The following is a 24012-nucleotide window of genomic DNA, read 5'->3' as shown; positions in this document are numbered from 1 at the left end:
TGATTTCTCACTGTTGATTCAGTGAAAATTTACACTGTTCATTCAGTAAGTCATCGGTGAAAGTTCTACTGAATTGAAATAGTGAATATTTCACTACTTGAATCAGTGAAATTTCACTGAACTCTAGTGGAATGATTTTCACTACCCCATTTCGGTGGAATTTCACTGGATGATATTTAGAGAGTACCCTTGTCCTTTATTTATAAGTTTTTAATTAGAGATCCAATTTTGTTCTGAATTTTAAATTTAACTATTTGTTTATTCATATAATTAGAAAAAAATTTACTGTGCTAATCTAACTGTATACAAATCGCTTTCTTATTAAACTACTGTTCCGTTAGCTAGACCAATCAGGACTTGGCTAGAGAGAGATAGAATGCACTTCTACTGGCCGCTCCTGATCAGCTTTCTTAACAACAAAGAAGTACTCTTGGAGGGCTCTAAAGTAGTAGCTTAAATATGCTAAATAAAATATAGATAGGTATACAAAAGCATGGCGTGTTAAATTGGCTCCCATAGAATTAAACACCACTCACCCCTTGTGGTTTTCCCGATTTGATGTGAACGAGGTGCGAACTCTATTTTTCTTACTCAGGACGCAGTAAACGTCTTAAGTAGTAAGCTTTGAGCTCTATTCTGTGTAAATCAACTAATTTGTTTTTTTTTAAGTACACATTTTAAAACAATATGTGCATAGTCCAATCTGTTCACCTGCAAATTTATCGTTTGTTCTAGTCCTTAGTAAAGATACACGTATACGAATGTAAATGAAAAAACTAGTATTTTCAAGCCAACTTGATTTAAATTAACTCTTGCTAAACGAATTCACTACAAATCAACTACCGATCTAGATCGCTCGATACTGCACTGGCAAAATTTGGCCAATCTCAGAGTTCAGTGACACCCCCTATTATCGCAAGGGTGCTTTCTAGACTAGATCTGTGATATACATCTGAAAGCTACAAATTAGCTACAAAATATATCGTTTTTTCCATCCCCCTGAATGCCCCACATCGCGGTAAGATGTGGTAGCTTGATATCGAGTTGGCACATCAGAGCGTATGGGGCGTTATTTAGGCCCTACAAAATCAATTCTCGCACTACAAATTTACTACAAATAAGCTACTAATTATAGACCGATCTAGATCGCTCGATACTGCACTGGCAAAATTTGGCCGATCTCAGAGTTCAGTGACACCCCCTATTATCGCAAGGGTGCTTTCTAGACTAGATCTGTGATATGCATCTGAAAGCTACAAATTAGCTACAAAATATATCGTTTTTTCCATCCCCCTGAATGCCCCGCATCGCGGTAAGATGTGGTAGCTTGATATCGAGTTGGCACATCCGAGCGTATGGGGCGTTATTTAGGCCCTACAAAATCAATTCTCGCACTACAAATTTACTACAAATTAGTTAAAAATTCCCTATAAGTTCTTATCATGGGGTTCGCGAGTGGATGTGCTACGTTGATATACGTAAAGTATAACGTAGAAGGCGAAAAAGGTACGGAAGAGAAAATTGGTAATAAAGTTTTTATTTCAAGAAATACATTAAATACCGGACTACTTCATCATTACCTTTCAATTTATAAAGAAAACAATTCCCATTAGTTATAGCATTTTCTATAGCTATGAACAAGTCTCAAGGTCAAAGTTTTGATATGGGATTATACTTGAAAAAACCTTCATTTTCGCAGGGTCAATTGTACGTGGCTTTATCGAGATGCAAAAATAAAAATGGAATTTTTGTTCAAATTAATAGAGAAAACTATTAAAATATTGAAAATATAGTTTGGAAAGAAACTTTGGATTATGAAAAATAATAATTCTAATAATAACAACATGATTTGAATATTCTTATATGCATAGACAAAATTTATTACCTAATAACACATCTCATAAATGTATGTTCATTTATTGTACCAATTTCAACATTCATTGAAAACAGAAAAGGAATAGACCCAAGTCTTCCTGGTTAAATAGCGTTTCATAAATTGACTCAAGAAATGAGTTATCTTAATGCGAAACTTCCACAGTTTGTATATATTAATGATGAACTAAATGTTATTTACGCATTACGCAACGACCCCTTATAAATCAATTATGACTTTAAATTTTTCCTTGAGGATGAGATAAATCATAGCGATAAGAAAGTTTTGTCTTATAGTAATTTAGTAATGAAGCAGATTGAAAACAAAAAATTAATATATACGACACTAACTCGTCTGTACACACATCAAGGTGTGGGAAAGACGGTACGATCCCTGTCAGATTCCCCAAAAGTAGTGTGGGGGGTGGTGGGGGTCACGTAAAATTAAGTGGGGCTGTGGGGGTGAATGGGGGTTCGTAGGGGGTTATGTGGAATTCTCCACCGAGATAACTATGTAATACGGGAATATATCTACACCACAGATCGGTGGTGCTCTAGTCTCATCGTTCGCCTTCGGATTCCAATACATATATAGAGTCAGCATATAGTGTTGTGTATATTCCTATTGCCATATCGTAGTGTGTTATACCATGTGCAGTGCGAGGTGCAGTGTCCACGTGTACAATGTATAGTGTGTGCATGCATGTATGTATGTGTATAACTTGTTTACAACTTGTAAACTGTTCTAAAGAAACAGAATTATGGATGCAACAGTTGCATTGTAACCATGAAACTGTGTATGTATGTGAGTGTACTTTCTACTTTTACTGTGCAAGTGTGTAACTGTGTACATGTTTGCCTGCGCGCATGTGTATAAAATGTATTAGTTAATATTAATGCTACTTATATACACCAGTTAATTTTGTACATAACCAAATCATTTTTGCATGTATGGCAGATCGATGCAGATAGCCAGTGTTGATTAAATAGGTTTTTATAATATTGTATAACCTCCAAATATTACAAAATACGCCATATCTTTAAAAGGAAGCAAGACAGAGCAAAAACAACAAGTTTTACAGGTTTCCTAAATGTCAAAAAAACATTGGGCATACTACGGGGAAAGGTGTTGCATTATGTGAAAACATAACATGAAATCTCAGTATTTTTAATATTTCTCTACAAAATCAAGGTGGGAAATTTTTAGAAAAATTATAGCATACTTGCAAAATTGTTACAAATATGGAGGATATATTTTTCGTTTTTTTGCCCAACAATAACCTTAAAAATTATTTAGAAAACGCAAAATTGCGGACGGACAGATAGATGAACCATACATAACTACTTACATGTTTTCGAAGTTCTCACTTCTGCGTTGAGTAACATGTGAGGCCACCCGTTTTTTTTGTTGTTTTTTTTTCAATAAGAATTTCGAAAGCAGTACTTTTTGAGATATTTTAATAAAAATAAGAAAAAGTCGATTTCTTAAGTTATTTTGCAATAATAAACAAGGAATGTATTTGGCTCGAGGTCAAGTCTGTAGCATGATATTGAATGTATTTTATGTATTTGAAACGCAATTTTAATGGCTTAAAAGATTTTCACTCTTTATTTGTGATGCCTCAATTAATGAACAGTTTTAACTACTAATTTTTTATATAGCACACACAAAACTGGAAAAGATTATTAAGCAGCAGAGAAATACTTGTTTTATTTGCACAATAAATATAAGTTTTTCATAAAATAAATTAGTCAAATTGTAAGCATATTGTGCAAAACAAATATTTTGTGTAGTATTTGTAACTTACTGTCAACTACAGTAATATAAAAAAAAATGTTTTTCTCACGACATACAAGCTTATTGAAATATTTTTACAGTATAATAGTATAGACAATTACCTGTAATTAATGCCTCGCAGATTCATGAATTCGATTTCACTTTTTCATCTTTAATAATATAAATATTCTGAAATACTTTCCATAATTTATAGAACTTTAGGTATAAAACCAGTAAAGAGTGAGATTACTTATTTTGTACAACAAAAATTGATAATTACACCAAGTAAACAGTCTGTTTCTTTCTATACTAAACTACGTATGAGAGAGAAAAAATTTGAAGAGTAAATTGTAATCCATGTTTGTGCAAACGAAATGATTTTTTTAGTAATTTGACGACTGTATTCGCAATATTCCTCCATTAGAATCTCTTCCAAAAAACTGGGTTCATCAGCAAGTTTTGAGAATGTATCAAATTATGTTTTTGTTCAAACTAAATTATGGTTCTAGTAATCAAATTACGTTTTTGTTCAAACTAAATTATGGTTCTAGTAATGACTTGGGCAAATTTTGAAACATAAACATTTATTTTGGTAGCTACTCTTTCATAAGTGATACTCAAGTTCAATCAATAAAAAATTTTCAAGTACCGAATAAATAGTGTGTTAGATAGAGTTCGTTCGAACATATAATTATTGCATAGCACTGACACAAGTATTATACTAATACCTTTCTTGAATACATCTGCCAAATATTACATACGTTTAGAATGTTCAGTTTCCTACAACATCTCTTTGAATTCTACAGCAAGAGCTAATGTAGCTCTAATTATATTACAATACACTACAGTTTGCTAGTTTTGAAAGACATGATTGTAAATATTTAAAGTATCTATGTACTCGTTTAAAAATCTGAAACTTAAATAGTCTTGGTAACATGAAGATCATAAATATAACTCGGGTAACAATAGGAATAATAAATAAGAAAGAGATAACATTTGAAGTATAAATATTAGTACTCCAATTTAATCTTATATACTATAATTAGTTCATTATTACTCTTTTCAAATATCAATTATCGTCTTAAATAAGATATTACTTAATGATGTTAGTGACGTACCATATTGTACAATATTTTCAAACAACAAGACTTAAGCCGCAGTCACATGAAGCGCAATAGAGCGAGCAGGACAGGCATAGAGGTATAAGAATAGAGCACGCAAGTGGGCGATTTGCGCGTGATCAGCTAAGAGAAAGAAGACTGCAAAAGAGGAATTCTATCTCTCTCTGACCGTCTGCTCTACCTTGAGAGCAGAAGAGAGAGCATAGAGGTATAATAATAATATTATTATACCTCTATGAGAGAGAGTCGAGTCGTCACAGCCATAGAGGTATAAGAATAAAGGGGAAAAGCGCTATACTAGCCCATTAGCGGCAGCGACAGCATAACTAAGTGTAACGGGGCATCTGTCCTTGTTGCCAAAGCCACGTTATTGGCTACTTCTTCGTCCTGAATCCTACTGTTGATTCAATCTCATGTATGACTCGACCAATAACATAACTGCCAGACAAAGACAGATGCCCCGTTACGTAGCGAATTCTGCTGTCGCATATCACGCCCCCTTTTCTCCTCTATTCTCATACCTCTATGATCACAGCACTTGGCTAGACAAGGACACGATTCCTCTTATGTGCAGCTGTCTCTTTTTACGCTGATCTCGCTGCCGCTTACAGGCTGACATACCTCTTGCGTGCTCTATTCTTATACCTCTATGAGGATAGGAATTTCTCCATAAGGCCGCAGTCACATGGTGCGCAATAGAGCGAGCAGGATAGGAAGTTCCCCATAAGGTCGACAATAAGGATTTCTGATACTCCGGGAGGTTGGGGATGGGAAGTGAAATTCATATAAGTCAAAAACAAACCAGAACCAACTTGCCGCAAGCCTTAAGACTTAACTAATCGACCCGTTCTGCTCTGTTGAAACTCGCCTCCGGAGTGCCAACGAATTAGCTTCTGGCGAGTCGGGACTAGCTGTGCTCCACGTCAATACAAGTGTTCAAGGTGTCCCCACTATAAAACCCTAAGGCGGGTACCCCTGAGTTGTTTGTGAGTTTAGTGGTGGTCAAGAAATAATCGTGTTCCTGTGAACAGTTTCACCAGGAGTCTGGACATCATCTCCAAGGAAGGAAGACCTGGACATCACCTTGAAGTAGAGGCAACCGAAACGTCTGCTCCATGAATGAAACGACGAGACTTAAGCCAGCCGCAAAGAAGAGTGACGGATACCTCGTGCATTAGCACCTAACAAGATAACGGACCGATCGTCCAAGGTCATAGCCAAAGGTTGGAGCACGCCATCTACACAGTGTTCGTATTGTCACTTTGTCAGCAGCGTTGGCCGCGATGGTCAAAAGTTTGATGCCGACCGCAACCTTCAGAGGCTTCAGAGCGCTTCTTCATCAGCGCCACCGCTGGTCAAGCTATATGATCTATCACTGATGTACGCATGTGCATATATCTATGTATCGTTTACAGCGATAGTTCACAGCTTGGCCGGCGGCGGCGCTGATAAAGAAGCACTCTGAACGTTGCAGTCGGCATCAAACTTAAAACTTTTGACCATCGTGGCCAACGCTGATTGCCAGTAGAATTCCATCGCTATGGATTTGGAGATAAAGTTGTCAACTCTTACAAAATGCGTGGAGTGAGTAGAGTCGCGTTGTAAGGTCTCTACGCATTTTGTAAGCGTTGCCAACTTTATCTCTAATCCTATGACGATGGAATTCTACTGACAATACAAACACTGCATCTACACCTTCTTGCTACGTGACCCAGGCTCAAGTCATAACAAGAGCTCGTATAGGCCACAGCCACCAAGGGGCTTCAACGGGTCGGCGATATTGTGCCCCAAACTAGATTGGTGCTTTTTTGCCATCAGGTTGGCTCGAGCAGACTTTGAGAACGAGTTTACAATAAACACATAGATGGATAGAGTACACATAAAAATGGTACGATTTTCTCAAACAGCCAAGAGATTGCGCAGCTGATCCCAATTCCTTACAAGTCCGTAAGTCACTTATTGTATATGGGTGTCTTGTACCGCGTACGCAGATTGCGGATGCAGCAACAGCTGGACAGTCCGCGCACGTGGAGCACCCACTTTAGAGCAGTATTGTACCGCGTATACGCAGATTGCGGATGCAGCAACAGTGGGAGAGTCCGTGCACGCGGAACTCAATACCTATGTAGATACCTTATACCGCGTTCGCGGATTGCGGATTACACGTGAACCACTGGCTTTCTCCCTACTCCTATTCAGCTTTTATATTTTTCTCTCTAGGATCTGTAGCTATATATATATAGGTCCTAGTGACAAAAATGCCAAATCATATCCGCCTCACCAAACACTGAATCAGCGCCGTATAGAAGAACGAGCAGTCCACTTTTCATATGTCTATGATGCAGGATAGAATTGTCCCCGTAAGCGGCTGTTTTAAGTCTATAGCGCTGCAGGATGGCCCTATTGCGCTGCGCAATAGTCTTAACACAGTCGCTTACGGGGACCATTCTATCCTGCACGCTCTATTACGCTATTGGGCAGAATAGACCGACACAATAGAACGAGCAGCATAGAAACAGCCAATGAATGCTATTGCGTTGTTTTCTATTTCGCTGCATCAGGGGGCTTATCTTCGGACCTTTGGTTCTGAAACCAACTCTCGTGAACGCGTGTTTTTTCATGTTTTTTGGTCCCAAAACCGACCGAACCGAACCGAACTGAAATGCACCTAGGGGGGCTCGAACAAACCTTATGTATCCTGCTCGCTCTATTGCGCTCCATCTGGGGTCGTACCATGTAACTATTTTACAGTACATCGACCTATGTTATAACATAGGCCTGCAAAGCAAAAAAAGGTATATTGTACGGACACTACGGACCCAGCTCCATGTAAACACAAGCGGTCCGAAGATAAGCCCCCTGATGGCCCTGATCCCTGGGGCCGTACCATATAACTTTTTTTTGCTTCACAGGCCAATGTTATAACATAGGCCGATGTAAGACTTGTGAAGTTGGCGCCCGTAAATATTAAATATTAATATTTTGCACCCATTCAGGGCTTAAACGATTCCTCCTTACTTGCGGATTTATCCTCCACTTGAATTTTTATTTGCGGATCAATAGTTTGCGAGATATTTGCAAAATAAAAAGTCGAAAATGGGCGCGGCGCTGAAGTATAAAAAACTTTGTTGTAAGTGCTAAATTGGGTTAAAATCCAATTCTACCTGTACGATTCGATTCCTCCTCATTTGCGGATTACGTAGGTATATAAATTAATGTAATTAAATGTCACAAAGTTTGTAAATAATGAATTTAATTATAGAGTGAGAGAATCTAGTAACTTTTGTCTAGTGACTTTTGGTCCAGTGCTCCGTTCCTGTTGTTCGGTACATGTCGTTTACTCCGTACCGCGGGTTCTACAAAATATTTATCAGAATAGAAAACTTTAGTAGGTATTAATCTATTAATTATTAGCTATAAGTTATTCAGCTTTTGGGTCAATCCACACACACATACATTGCATACTTCAAACTAAAGGAAAAATTTATTTGTCAATAGGTACAGATTTTTCATCTTAAGAATCTAATATCTGGAATCTATTGTGGCAAACACTGTGGACTGATATTTATTCATTACGCGCAAAATTTTAATATTTGTTGTTATTCAAGAAACAAATAACAACACAACTAAAAAGTAGCCGTACAGCTACAATCATTACAAGACAAGCCACAGCTAAGCACACGAGTAATAATTTTGTTTGGGCAAGTTTTAGAAAACAGCTCAAGCATTCAAATTTCGCGCTTAAATGATTAATCAGGCGAATTGAAGATCAAGTTACCGACCAGTGGAAACGGATAAAAGTGACACAGGCTGTGTTCGCCTAAGGCTCTATTATTAGGTCTGTTAAGGTCACGTGATCATTTATCATAAGTGCGAGGGAGACAGCACGATGTCACCGTCTCACTCGCACTTATCATAAATGATCACGTGACCTTAACAGACTACAAATGGAGCCTATGTAAACACAGCCCCAGTAATAAATTTACAAGTACTTAATTTAAAAAAATGTTTATTAAATGGGCTTACACTAGATTGCATAGTCATCGAAAAATGTGTGTGTGTGTATGTGTATTGATCCAAAAGCTGAACAACTTATAACTAATAATTAATAGATTAATACCTACTAAAGTTTTCTATTCTGGGGCCGTACCATATAACTATTTTTCTGTACATCGGCCTATGTTATAATATAGGCCCGCGAAGCTAAAAAAAGTTGTATGGTACGGCTTCAGATAAATATTTTGTAGAACCCGCGGTACGGAGTCAACGACATGTACCGAACAACAGGAACGGAGCACTGGACCAAAAGTCACTAGACAAAAGTTACTAGATTCTCTCACTCTATAATTAAATTCATTATTTACAAACTTTGTGACATTTAATTACATTAATTTATATACCTACGTAATCCGCAAATGAGGAGGAATCGAATCGTACAGGTAGAATTGGATTTTAACCCAATTTAGCACTTACAACAAAGTTTTTTATACTTCAGCGCCGCGCCCATTTTCGACTTTTTATTTTGCAAATATCTCGCAAACTATTGATCCGCAAATAAAAATTCAAGTGGAGGATAAATCCGCAAGTAAGGAGGAATCGTTTAAGCCCTGAATGGGTGCAAAATATTAATATTTAATATTTACGGGCGCCAACTTCACAAGTCTGCCGATGTACAGAAAAATAGTTATATGGTACGGACCCTGATGCAACGAAATAGAAAGCAGCGCAATAGCATTCATAGGCTGTTTCAATGCCGCTCGTTCTATTGTGTCGGTCTATTCTGCCTTACGGGACTGCAGCCTAAGGCTCTGTTCGGAAATGATGCGTTGGTTAAGTATTAAGTTGGTACCTACCCCCACCCTGGCTCAACTAACTGACCGTGCGTTCGCACATGTAAACAATAGTTAATCAGCTGATCACGTTTTGGCGCACTTTGAGCGCTTTCAAGTCCTCTTTTTAACCTTAAAAGCGCTTAAAGTGCGCCAAAACGTGACCAGCTGATTAACTATTGTTTACATGTGCGAACGCACGGTCAGTTAGTTAAGCCAGGGTGGGGGTAGGTACCAACCAAAAACTTAACCAACGTATCATTTCCGAACAGAGCCTAAGTCATTTCTGATTTCTGCAGGTGGCCACGAGGGCGGCAGCACAGAGCACAGGTGGTTACACATAGCGGATACTGAAGGTAAGAAGAAAAAGAACGAAGCAATGAATTTCGTGGTTGAGGTACTCTTCTTAAGTTCAAGCTTTCAAATTAAGGGGATCAATACTTTTAACATTTAAATTAAGATTACAGAAAATATCATTCTCTAGTAAGCTATGAAGTATTCCATACTATTACCAACGTATAATGAAATGGACAATATACCTATCATGATTTGGCTTCTCGTCAAGCACATGAATGAATTGTACGTAGAATCTTTAAATATTGTGTTAGTGTTTCGATCATTCTACAGTGATTCATCGTAATCGTATTATTAATTAAATATTTATTGTAGACAAGTCTTGTATGAAATTATTATTATTGATGATGGTTCTCCAGATGGTACTCTGCACATGGCAAAACAACTTCAGAATTTGTATGGCAGTGATAAAATTGTTTTAAGACCAAGAAATAAGAAATTAGGCCTCGGTACAGCATATAAGCATGGTATTCTACATGCTACAGGTGAATTCATTGTTATTATGGATGCCGACCTGTCTCATCATGTAAGTTTTTTTACTGATATCGGGATTAAAAATTTTATAGGCATACAAACTTATGGTTCTGTGTTAAGAATGATTGAATTATGCAATAACCGTTTTTTTTAGCCTAAATTCATCTCTGAAATGATTAGGAAACAAAAAGAGTGCAATTATGATATAGTCACAGGGACACGATATATTCAAAACGGAGGAGTTCATGGGTGGGATTTTAAGCGAAAATTCATCAGCCGAGGAGCTAATTTCATATCTCAATTATTACTGAGACCAAACGTGACAGATCTTACTGGAAGTTTTAGGTACAGGCTCAGTATATGCTCTCAACATATTTTTTCATGATTATTGGTTTGGTTTATCATCATAAATCTTGAGAATAAAACTATTAAAACTGAAATTAATTCGAGGTAATGTAGGAGTGAATGACTTAATCGCTGTGAACTGAAATTTTCGACTACCAAATTGTTAATTGCTTACTTCTCTACAATTTTTGATGTAAATTAGAGTAGTTTCACTTTAATTTAATTCGCAGCATCTTATGCGATTGAAACGATAATTCTTTTTCTGTAACGTTTTTTTTTTTTTTAAATAATTGTTTTATTGTCGATATCACTTGCTTGTTTAATTGCGCATGATTATAAAATTAGTACTAGTTACTGCGCACCCACAGTTGCTGTGCGGGTATCTCCCATAAAGTTTTCATGTTGCAGCCCAGACCCGATCACTACTTACAACTTAAAAGTTTTGTAGGTTCAATTTGTTAATAGTAATTTAGTCAAGCAATTTCGTATGTCATGATGTTAAGTATAATTCCAGGTTGAACGTTATTAAAGTCCAAACTAATTATGTTTGAGCAGACGAATTTTCGAGTCTTTTTTTCTTAATCCGTACTACTGCGACGAGAACGCAGCAAGTAGTGCTTGCGTAGTAATTGGGTCATTTACCCCTGTTTACTTCCAATTTTATAAGCAAAATTAGCTTAATAACAACTTTTACCTATTGTACTACAAAAGAAGTCTCTACAAAATATCATATAAATTAGAACCACCTCCACCTTTAAAAAAAATGACTTATAGTCTTCACATTTTAAAGTTTTACAAATGAGGTCATTATGAATCTACAATTGTTATATGAGCACTGGTTACTATACAAAAGTTCAAATAAATCAAAATCAAACTTTGAAAATTTAACACAGGCCTTATGAAAAGAGTCACTTGCATGACCCTAAATTGCACGTTTTGTTTGCGAGGGAATGACTTTGACTACAGAAAAACTACAGGCTTATAGTTTTAGGTATTCTCTTTGCAATAAGCTTTTTAAATAAACACCTTACCATTGTATAATTGATGTTATAACGTTTTAAAAGACTGATTGGTAATCGCTAGTCATGTGAGCGTATGTAACTGCAAGTTCTACATTTGACTAGGGTAGTAGGTGGAGAGCCTCCCTAACTGCTTGCAGATCTTGATGGCTCAGAAAATTCTACTTGAGAGAAAATAATTACAATAATTAAAATGAGTTTTTTTTTGGTGGGAAATGTACTCCTTCGTGAAAATAGAGCTTTCTACACTCTCCCCTGCCGCTGCCATGCAAACCTCATGTCTCTCGCAAAGTAAAGGAAAACTCAATCGCTGTCTTTGTCCTTTTAATCAGGTGCAATCGTATGCATGGGGCCCGCTGAGCTCCCAACTCAATTTTTAAAGCTTGCTGTAAAATAAGGAAAAATTCACAGGTTTGTTTATTAAGGAGACCAGCGAGAGAAGTTGAAAGGTCAGATGTAGTTTTATTAATGGATGAGAACCCGCTGATTCCTGGGGTGTCTTTGTTTACCCCTCTCACCATGGAAAACTTTCAGATATTTGGTCTCTAAATCCGCACACCGTACACAACTTGAGCAGCATGAAAACATTGTAATTTTTATAGCCATATTCAAAGAAGATTGGCCCTCGGGCGGCTTCACTTGGCTCGTTTTGCAGAGAATGCAGATACTCGCGACTCTAGTCCCTATCCAAAATGTCAGTGATAAATCAACGCTGAAATCAGTCGTTAATTACATCGTTGATTCTGCGTTTATTCTATGTTGAATCAATGCTGATTTAGCGTTGAATCAACGTTGACTTATTATTAACTGGAGAAAATGTTGTTGTAACAGGTTGTAAGCTTTAAAATAATCTATTTTAGTTGCAAATTGCAATGCTAACATGAAAAATTTACTGTTTTGAAGTTAATTACTATTAATGTTTTTAACAAACGCTGATTCAATGCTTAATCAGCATTGATTCAACATGGAATAAACTCAGAATCAATGATGTAGTTTGTGACTGACTTCAGCGCTGACATTTTTTATAGGGGTGCGACAAAAATGATCTCACAGTCCCCGGACAAGGTTCCAATGTGTGGCTTGATCCAATTTTGACAATTCAGTAGTACCAGGATGCGGGATCGCCTTCAGAGACTCACCTATAAAAAGGGTCTGGGTGTCAGAGCCTCGAGATCATTCAAGTCGCCACACAATGGCACCATTGGACGACAATTAAGTGTCATTCCTGTCTTTATAAGTAGTGTGCTAAACTCTTTATAGGTGAGCTTGTAGGGTCTAATGATCTGTCGAAGGTGAGCCTTCGCAGACTTCACTTCAGCCGCCCAAAGCCCTCCAAAGTGAGGAGCGGATGGTAGAATAAAGCACCAAGTTATACTTTTCTTAGCGAAATATTCATGCACGCAGTTCCAATCCAACGTAGCCTCATGGTGGAGACGATTCAGCTCGTTATTTGCACCCTGGCAGTTGGTGCCATTATCGCTCCAGAATCCTGAGAAAGTTTTTCGTTGAGAGATCTCCTTAGGCTTCGAAGTGTGCGACCTTAGTGCTGAAGAAAACAAAGACGGCGGTGTAACCTTTCACGGTGACGAGACCTCGCCCCTTAGAGTAAAGGAGAGCAAATGGTCCCATATATTAGATGCCGCAGATACTAAATGGTCGTGATGGGGTGACTTGTTGGGCTGGAAAGGCTTTCATTGCTTGGGACCCTGGACGGGCGCTGAGCCGTGAGTATAAGACTCGCTGGCGTAGAACAGAATGGACACGCGACCGTCCTACAACGATCCATGCGCACTGGAGGACACTTGCGTAGGTCGACCGAAAGCCTCCGTGCAAACACTTTGTGTACGCCCACTGTATTATCAATTGAGCGAGGTGACTCTGTCTATCGACTATGAGAGGGTGCTTTTCGTCGTTGGTAAGGTAAAACGGGGTATAGTGGGACACTTTTTTTAAGTAAAAAATATTCATTTCTTAATTTTAAAGTTCCACCGATGCTAATTCACCAAAACTTTTTTTTACATTGAAAATATAGGTCTTTACTGTAGGAAACAATAGTTAATGACTGTATTTATCATTATCCTTTTAATTAAATAATTTTTCAAATGAGTCGTGAAATCTGCAGTAGTGGGACATAGTCTTTAAGGATTACGGCAGTAGTAGGACACTGTATATGGTAGTAGTGCTACGGTATGTGGCAATATTATTTGCATGTGTAAGAACACAATTTTTATTTAAAAAATATAAATTATCACGTTTGAGGGTGTATAAATTTAAAAAATAATAGATTAATAGGGACTGCTTTTTATATATATCTTTTTTCAATGATATCACAAAATTTCTTCTTACTATGTTCGTTAATAATAAAGAAAAAAACATTGTATAATATAACAAACTAAATGGTATAATTATTTATAATACAAACTATGGAAATAATAATAGTAAACAGAGGTTTTAAACAAACCTTAGTTTCTAAGGTTTAAAAATTTTTATTTTTTTATTTTTATTTTGCTCTGCAATAATTGAACTTAACACGCAGATAATGCTTTTTCATTGTCTTCTAATTTAGATGAACATTTTTATATTTCCTGTACTGCTGAGTCATAATTCTTATTCCGAATTTCTTATTTTCAAATTTCTTTTTTAATTTTCAATTTTGAAGTTAATTTCTTTTTTTGTTCCTAACAGTTTTTTTTTACTTTCTTAAAACTTCTTGTTTTAATTTATTTCATACTTTTGAGCATTTTTTTCTCTACTTTTTCTTGTTTATTAATTATTCCCTGCTGCTATTTCAATGATTTCTCTTTTTCTTTTTTTTCTAAGTAATGTATAATCATTAATAACCGCCACGCGTCGGTTTTCCTTTGCTGCTTCTTTTTTGATCTCAAAATTAAGATTGAGTACAGAAAATATATATTTCAAAGGATAATTATTTGATTTTTTTGTGGAGATAAGAAGAAAATTTTAAAGGCTGAAATACCAAATAGAAATATAATGTGAGTAAACAAACACCTGTATTTTTTTGTTGACAATTTTCAGAGGTATTGATTTTTTTCATAGTTTTTTTTTTTTTTTTTTTTTTCTTCAATACGAGTGTTATGAAAATTAATTATTGATAATATCTATCATTTTCTGCAAAATTGTATTTTTTTACATTGGGTAGGATGCATCAATACAGATTTCAGTGAGGTTAGGTATCGGATTATGTCTATTTACCTGGTACTAATGCTTTCATTCATTTAACTACTAATCCTACAAGTATATTTTAGTTCAATTTTAACATTAAAAATCAGACTGATGACACTCGCATGATTACTATTATAAAAAGCATGAAATCACAGCCATTAAAAACAGAATTTGGTCTTGCCAAGTACTTGTCCCACTACTACTTAGTTTTTAAAAAAGTAGATGCAGGAGTGGAGCAGCAACGATAAGCCTCGTCCCACTTCTACATGGTGTTTGCAGAAAATAAGGGTATACTAGGACATACTATATTTTATGACAAAGTAATTATTTTTAAGATCTCGTTAATAAAACTTGTTCTTTACTGTCATATTATTACGTATAAATAGTTTAAACGTACCAAAAAAATTTTATTTTCGATATATCATCTTCATAATTAACTTAAGTGTCACACCTAAAATGGGCGAAACGCGTCATTTAAGACATATGCTTCAAACAAGTGCTTGGACAGCTAGATAAAATATTTTTTTTATTTTCTCTTGAATGTTTACCACAAAAAATTTTTTGGAGTTTTATCTAGCTAAGAGATAAAGGAATATTAGGAAATTCTTTTTAAGGGCATTTTTTGACAAATGAATTTACCAGTTATGATTTTCTCTTCCTGTCCCACTATACCCTGCAATTTTTGTGTTGTCCCACTATACCCCATTTTACCTTAAGCAACGAGTGACACAAACGACCTCCAACTTGCAAGCAACCGTCCTCATCAATTATAGGTTGCAGGAAGCGGAAGCGGCTGTCAGCGCTGACAAACTCCTTCTGTTTTAAGTACTGCATTTTAGCTTTGAAGTCTCTTAAGAGACTTAGACACTCACAGGTAGAAAAGGTCCGTCGGTAGTCTGCTGCAGTGATCGGAGCTCTAATTGCAATGACCGAACCTCGTTTGATCATGATTAAGCGTCGGAGACTCACGAAGCCATAGAGTAAGTAATTAAAATTAGAAAATGCCTCAAAAGGGGGTCCCCTGGCTCAGTTTGTGTCACCAGACAGGCCACTGTTTGCTCATAAGGGTTGGGGTGGGATCGCAGTGCTGCTGTCGTTGCCACTGCTGCTACATCGGCTATTTCTCACTTTTCAACCAGAGTGGACCCGACCACCAGAGTCTGGACTCGACCAAACTTCAACACTCGGTCCCGTGGGTACCAACATCTGCTGAATTCTCTTTGGTTGGAACGTGACGCCACGGCTCGTCAGTGGTAAGACTGTGTATATGGTCAATGTAGTTGTCCACAAAATCATTTTTTGTTGGGTCTGTAGTATAAAGCTAGTCACGAAATACGCAGGAGTCAGCCCAAGTGGCAAGGTGCTAAGTGGCAACTTAAGACTGCCAGCGACGAGGCGAAGAAGACGCGCCGCGATGAGGGCCGGACGAAGTTCGAGACGAGGGATAGTCATCCAGATGGTTCAGATGGGGTTAAGCTCGTGTCTTGTCTTGGCTCAAAGCAGATGAGTAAGCACCTCGCCTGCGCCGTCTGCAACTTGAACATAAACACAAGCAGCCATAGCGCGATTGCTGGCATCACCAAATACGTGCAGCTGAATCGTGTACGTTGAAGTGCCGCCAAACCATCAAGGTATGCTGATGTTCTGCACTTCCTAAGTGTGTATCAAAAGATCTCTCCATTGTTATGCCCATGGCTCAGGAATAGGCTCTTCCCATCCAAGCCCTGCTAGCCAAAGATCCTGGGTTTAAGTTTGGCACGGATGGCGAGTGGGGACAATCAACTAGTTGGGTCAAAAATCCGGGCCAGGTCAAATAGAGCCAATTGCTTGGTTAAGAGGGCATTGAATTCTAATTCAGTGTTCAAGCAGCGCAAACGACGGAAAATTGGTAGAAAACACTTGCTCTCCGTATTACCTTCAGATTTATTAAATTTTAAGTTATTGTTTGTGCAATAATAAACAATGTCTAATCAGTTAAGATAAGCCTTTGTTTTTTATGTTGTAAGGTTTTTATGGAATATACGGGCTTGGATGGGAATTGATAGCGAGAACACTAGAATCTACGAATTGATTTGTATGGCGTTTATTACCACTAAGCTTACAGAATTGTAATGATTGCAATCAATTTGTGAGGCCAATGTGCCTCATCGCTTTGTCAGTCAATTGAGCGCCACCCTTGCTCAGGCATCTGCTGATACGGGACCAAAAACACAGATTAATCATATATATAAAGAAGAAAAAATACCTATGGGCAGATGCGACGATCTTCCAGAGCCGGGTGCAAAAGACGCTGGACGTAGTTTCGCCTTGCAACCCTTCAAGGTACAATTCGCAACGTATCGTAAGCGCGATGTGTTTGCTATACCGGCTCTTGATCGAAAGAGAGGTTCCGTATACTCAACGGGCCATAGACCCTCACGACCCAAACAAGCACCGTTGCCAATCGTGTGATCGACGGAAAACGTTGCCGTTGCCGTTGCCAGGCGCGACTTATGATTTCGGACTTACATATAGTCCAATCGTCACAAGTTATAAGCATTAAAAGTACGTTCTTGGGTGATAGCAAGCTGCGCAAACGATGGAAAATCGGTGGAAAAACAATCGTCGTCTATATTGTTTACTGACTTTTGAATTTTTATTTATTGCTAATGCAACAATTAACTATGTCTATTAATTCTAGCAAGGCCTAATTTATAAATTTAAAGTTATAACCATTGGAAGTAGAAAATTGGATGATCACGAGCTGCACGAACGATGAAAAATCGGTATGAAAAACACTCGTCCTTCGTATTTTTTATAATATTTATAATTTTTATTTATTGTGCATGTAATAATAAACAATGTCTTATGATTTATCAGAGGCTTTATTCTGAATTTTAAGTTAGAAATACTAGAAGTCAGAACTTGAGTGATTGCGAGCTGTACAAACGATGGAAAATTTAGTTAAAAATACTTGCTATTCGTATTTTTAGAAATTATTAGAACATTCGTATTATTAGAACGTCTTTTAAGTGGTTCATAACGAATTAAAAAAAAAATTCTTTGATTCCCAATTAAGATCTAAGGTGATTTCTCAAATGAGATATCAAATGAGAATCATCATCAGCAGAATCATCATCATCAGAGAATCAGATGATAATCTCATCTGAAAATTTGACTAATTCATTTCATTTTTAAAAATTAACATAAAACACTTTTAAATGTTTTTTGATGTACCATTCAAATAATATCATTAACGACGCAGCTTTTAATATTGTAGAATTAATTGAAAAAAAATTTTTTTTTGAGTCACGAAACTTTTAATAAAATCTAAGCTCAGATCTCAGGTGAGTTTAAGGTATAAGATAGTCACTTGAGATCTCAGATAAGATCTCACCTGATGGTTTTAGATAGGGAGGCTTTTCTCATTAAGTGTGTTTAGCTAACATTTGGCCAAATATATATTTTCGCCAAAATTTAACAAAACTTGAAAATTTTCATCGCGAATATGCAATTTACGCGTTCATTTTGGAAATAAATTAATCATTTTAAGGGGGCTCCAGACGTGTGCCGAGATCGTGCTGAGAACTCGCACACACTTGTGCGCAGCCAGGTTTTGATTGGCCAAGCATTTGCGCGTCGTTTGAACGTCCGAAACTCGAAGACACAGCGCGCAAAGACCGAAAACATAAAATCCAAATACCTAATCTCCCATAACCCACTGCGTTAAATGTTTTTTATGCTTTTTAGTGTAAACACGAGTTTTATCTACTCTCAAGTAAACAATCTCTATTAACCAAGTAAAATTACTGGTATTTAAATAACATTCTACCTATAATCGCTTGAATCCTAAACAGCGTATTCCCAGTATTCACTGCGCTCACTTCTCTGCAGTTTTATTTGCTTGAAAAACCTACAAACTCCCAAGCCAGTATTCCTTAACGACCCAACGCGCTCGCTTGTCCGTGCTTTTGTTTATTACCTAATTAAACAAAATTCCAAGCAGCTCATCCTTAGTTATCCAATGCAATCGTATACCTGGATTCATTATAAATTTAAACATTAACGAAAACTCAACAAGCTAATTTCTAGAGTCCTGCTGCGCTTGCAGGCCCACGCTAAAAAGCTTTTCTTCAAAAATTAAGGAAAACTGAAATATCCAAGTACATTTAATACAAAACTGAAATTTAAATAGAATCAACAGAAGCTTAAATAAGTAAAGGTTAAGCTCTGGTACCTTCTATAAACGTATGTAAGTTTTAAGGTATACGGATTATATTTAGTGTTAGCTCAGTTGGATGCGCGTTTTGTTTTGGACCCAATGATCATAGGTTCTAGACTAGGCGTCGAATTTTTTTTTTTTTTTTTTTTTTTTTTCATTTTATATTTTAAAGTATCTTGATATTTATTCATTAAAGATATTTATTTATTTATTAATTATTAAGTGCAGTCAAGCATGCATGAATAAAAAACTCACTCCCTTAAGCAAATATTACTTATTTGTAAAGTAACCAAAGAATAAGAAATAAGAAAAATATAAAAAAAGGTCTCTTGGCGAGAAAATACCACCATTGAAACTAATGTGTAGATAAACAAAATTAGATTTTTTTTATAAACAAAACATTTAAGTTAATTAATTATTATTCAACTATTAGAACTCTACTTGTTTTACTGTAACACTTCACCAACAAACACAATAGTTTCAATAAAAGTCCAACGCGCCAGTAATGTAACAGTAATATTAACGGGGCAGCTTTCTATTTTTTTTTTTTTTTTTTTTTTTTATCGTGAAGATACTATTTATAAACTCTCAGCTAAGATTTCAAGTGAGTTTTTGGCATGAGATAGTCATCTGAGATCTCCGGTGATATCTCACCTGATTGTCGTAGACAGAGTGTGTACGAGCTCCCGAGCTCTTTATAATCAGTGAAACAGTCCCACTTGTTAAGTGTCTGTGGTGAAGGTAAGCATTTGAGAAAACTACGCCTAACAGCTTCATAAGCTGCAGATGAGTAGAAGTTGTGAGTTCGAGCAATGTTATGTAGATTTAGAGGAAAAAGGACAGTTGGTTTTCTGTCCTTCATACGAACAATCAACTCTTGTACATAACCAGTCAAGTCTTACAAAAGTTAAGAAATTTGATACAGTTATTTTATATAATTCAAGTACACATTAGTAATGATAAAATTTTTAAAAACAATTATGGCAATAATTGAAAATTTGTTATGGCAATTAGTAAAAAACTATGTAGAAATCTTTTAAAATAAAATAAATGTACAAATTGAAGTGAAAATATTAGTAACTAAATATGTAATTAAAAACTGATCATCAGCACACAAGATCATGGTGAAGAGCTGAAAAATCAAAAGTTCATTAATTAAATAAAATGTAAATTAAAATATAAATCAGTAAAAAAAATTTGTTCATAAAATTTCTATCATGAAAATGTTGTACATAACACAGAGAAAATATTTAAGTTAATAGTTTTCTTCGTAGCGTACAGTGTAAAAATAAGTGATGTTTATATTTATATATATATATAATATATATAGTTTATATCTTGACCAGCTTTAATGGCTTAATGGTTAGCGTGCCAGCCTCCTAGCCGGAGATACTTTAGGGGTCGTGGGTTCCAGTCCCTTCAAAAATTATCGAGACTTTTTCTCGGTCTTTTCCGATGGGATGAGTATCCGGGATGCCGAAACACCACTTATCCGAATTTTTAAAACGAATAGTAGATTTTTTCTGGTGATGTCTGGACGTCCAGGGGCTTCCTTTGCGAAGGAAAGCCAATACCTGTCCAGCTCATTGGGTAAAGTCACTGTTGGTTATAAAAAGATCGGTACAGTAAGTTAGATGGTTTATTGGAAAAACATCTTTCCATTAAACTTGGTAATAGCTGGCGTGTGCTTGATACAATCGCTGTGCCCTGTAAATAGTACCCAGTAGGATGGATGACCAAGTCGTCTGAGGGAAACTTTGCAAGGGGCCCGCACGAAAGAACTCAGCGAAGCACGCGAAGCGTGTAGAGGTGCAAAGCCCCATTAATATATTCATACATCACAGGGAATAGTAACAATCTTATGAAGAGCGATTGAAAAGGTACATAATTTCTATGGAAAGAAAAATAAGGTGAATCGATTTAATATTCCCCAATACCTACACACATTGCCTCTCTTTCTTTATCTTTTATCTTTCTTCAATAGGCAAATAGTTGGAGAGTTTGCGGGTTCTGCAGCCTGTGAAGGAGCGTGAGACTGCAATCCACAACCTTCATTTTTAAATCGAAGGCAAGGTTAAATGATAGTAATAGTCAGTTAACAAAAATGATAGCATTGGTTAAGTCTCTTACTGTTTGTTTGTTTGTTATACGATCTCTTATTCCTATTTTAAAAGAAACCATGAACATCATTCAAAAAAAGTAACACCGTATATAGTGCGGTGTGTGCAGACATGTATATGCTGTGTCCTTATGCAGAAAATAGTTTATGAGATATTCGGTTGTAGCTAAAAAAGAAATTAAAAAAAAAATAATAATACATTTATAAATAAACGATAAAATAAACATAAAAAGTTTACTGTTATAAAAATTAAAAAAAATAAGATAGAATTTCGTATTAAATAAAAGTACAAAAATAAAAATTCTTGATCTCTTGTACTATTTATTTAGATAAGTATACACCTTAATATTAAACACCCTACCTAAATTTAACACCCTAACTAAAACGGTCTATCTATTCCTATCCTGAATATGCTCATCAAAGCAATTCGTTCTCTTAGTCCTGCTTCAATAGTGAACATTCTTGACTTGCAAAAACTATTAGCTGAGAAAATTTTTCTAGAAAAAAAATTAGATTCTGTTAATAACCAATTATAACATAACTATAATTCTCATAAACCTAACACTAATTCTACACAAAAAAAATATTAAACACATGCAGTATGTACGCTTCGGAAAAATAGTTTTTACAATTAAGAATTTAACATTCAGCAGAAGTGCAATAATTTTAAAATTCAATTAAATACACAATTTAATGAATTAACTGTTTTCGCGGAACAAGAGTTTTTTATAAAGACGTAGGCAGAAAATTACTCACAAACACACAAATATATGGAAATTTTTAATATAATATTCATCGTGACCATCGTGCTTCCTCCTAATCCACAAAGGAAAAAGTGTCAAGTTTGTGACACGTTAGCCGGAATTGCGACTAACGTGTGTGTTTCACTTTTATTTATAATTTTACTTTTGTGGTATTCGGAAAGAGATTTCTTTGTTCCAAGTCTTGTGCAGCGCCAATTGCAGCAAGTCGTAGTATCGTACAGCTATCGATGTTGAATAGCCTTTTAAAGTTATTACAAGCACTCATTAATACCATTTTCGCTGGGTCACTATCACGTTGCAGCCACAGTTGACGCTACACAAGGCGAATGACTATCACAAGACAAAATTTGTGTGTTAACTATTTATATTTCTTATTAAAATAGCAGCCATTCAAATTATAGTTCAGACGTGGCATACCATAAATGTGACGGTTTCAGCGTCGTGGCTTACTTTTATATTTGAAATCTGTTATACTTGACGTTTTGTTTACCTAGTAAATTGTGATAGGGGACTTGGGTTGACTATAAGACACTAAAGTAGGGTGATAAAAGACGACTACTTCCACACGCCACAACAGACAACACTAGCACTAAGTATATTCATCTACCGGGAAATCTTTGGTGAAGTTCTTGTTAATACTCTCGGCGATGTACATATATATATATATACTTTTCTGTACACACGCATCAAAAAGAACAGTATTTCTTTCTATTATCCATAATTAATTATGTGTAGCATGTCAAATCATGGTCATCGTTATTATTTAAATATGTATGTATCTAATTAACATTTAATAGATAAAGTCCCTCAACACTAATTTTTTGTTTTACCATGCAATCAAATCCATCTCTATATTTGATGGGAAAAATAGTCCGCTCAAGGACTATATTCAAGATGTTCGAAACAGAGAAAGTTGGGTTAGAGACGATCAAAAAAGATCTGTATCAAAGGGCAGTGTTACAATATTCGGGAGGTGCCGCACGTATAAGTGTAGATGGCCAAGACTTCAACAAAAACCTTGAGCAATTATAATACATGAAAAAAAAATAAATGCGATAGCGAAAACCATTGGTTACTATCAAACTCAGCTGCAGAAAGTGTATCAGTGACAATGCCGATTGGTTGGCGAATATTATGATTTAGTAAACCTTCTACTAAATGGTTCTGAAAACGCTTTGATGGAAGATATAGGCAATACCTACAACGCACATATGATGATCCCAATTAAAGATATGGCGTTAGACATGTTCATAAAAGGATTAGTACCTATGATAAGCTAGCAGATAGACGTGAAAGAACCTGCTTCCTTAGCTGACACCTTTGATTATACGTTGAGATTGGAGAGCCGAATGAGAGCGAGTATAATCCCGGACACTTGATATCAAAAACTATCTTGCAGTGACTTCAGAAATAATTTAAATAACTTACATCAACAGCAGAATAGATACCCTGATTAGCCATTCTCATCGTATCAAATAAGACAAGTTTATCAACAACAAATCAACAATCAGAATTAAAATTCTAATAGGCAGTACACTAAGTATCAAAATAATAATAGACAATATTAAAAATATATTAATGGACATAATTAACGCGGAAATAATCAGAATCTGAGGAGAAATCAGAGTTATCAAAATCAGTCGAGAAAATTTAATTATTATCAGAACAATTTTGGACAATATGATAACAAGAATCCTAACGATTATTATACTATAAAAAATGCTAATTGTATTCTTAGAAATAATAATGAGAATCGGGGCAGAGGTCAGAATTATATTAGATACCTTCAGAATAATATTTATGATAATTATATCTAACAAAGTTTTAAACCTAATTATCAAAATCAAAATTTTTAGAATCAGTACCGACCAGGAGATGACCGTTTGCCACATCATTTAAACTCTCAGGCGGCTCACCCTAATCGTTGTTCAGAGGTGAGCTCCCAAAGACAAAA

General features: G+C 36.0%; 2 protein-coding genes across 9 annotated transcripts in view; one reads left to right on the top strand and one right to left on the bottom strand.

Annotated features, from left to right (window-relative positions):
• mRNA-cap (RNA guanylyltransferase and 5'-phosphatase mRNA capping enzyme) overlaps positions 1 to 4816 on the bottom strand; it is a 121431-nt gene extending 116615 nt beyond the window's left edge. For 2 of the 5 annotated variants that reach the window (XM_014354509.2, XM_014354511.2), the window contains exon 1: positions 4378 to 4753. The gene's annotated coding sequence lies outside the window, so the exon portion shown is untranslated. The other 3 variants (XM_089589930.1, XM_089589932.1, XM_089589931.1) reach the window with 2 other exon arrangements.
• The window catches only part of Dpm1 (Dolichyl-phosphate mannosyltransferase subunit 1), a 33857-nt gene continuing 14658 nt past the window's right edge, over positions 4814 to 24012 (top strand). Inside the window, exons 1-4 of one of the 4 annotated variants that reach the window (XM_089589934.1) lie at positions 4814 to 4828; positions 10096 to 10178; positions 10269 to 10479; positions 10582 to 10772. In XM_089589934.1, coding sequence (XP_089446060.1) covers positions 4814 to 4828; positions 10096 to 10178; positions 10269 to 10479; positions 10582 to 10772 — 500 coding nt within the window. Of the gene's footprint in view, positions 4829 to 9898; positions 10179 to 10268; positions 10480 to 10581; positions 10773 to 24012 lie in introns of those variants that run through there. The other 3 variants (XM_014354508.2, XM_014354507.2, XM_089589933.1) reach the window with 3 other exon arrangements.

The sequence above is a fragment of the Copidosoma floridanum genome, unplaced genomic scaffold (genome assembly GCF_036245765.1).
Source record: "Copidosoma floridanum isolate Cflo_tuat_1 unplaced genomic scaffold, Cflo_Japanese_pri ptg000011l, whole genome shotgun sequence".
In the NCBI taxonomy this organism is placed as follows: Eukaryota; Metazoa; Arthropoda; class Insecta; order Hymenoptera; family Encyrtidae; genus Copidosoma; species Copidosoma floridanum.
The sequence above is the reverse complement of the archived record's forward strand: the minus strand, read 5'-3'. Positions and strand labels throughout refer to the sequence as shown.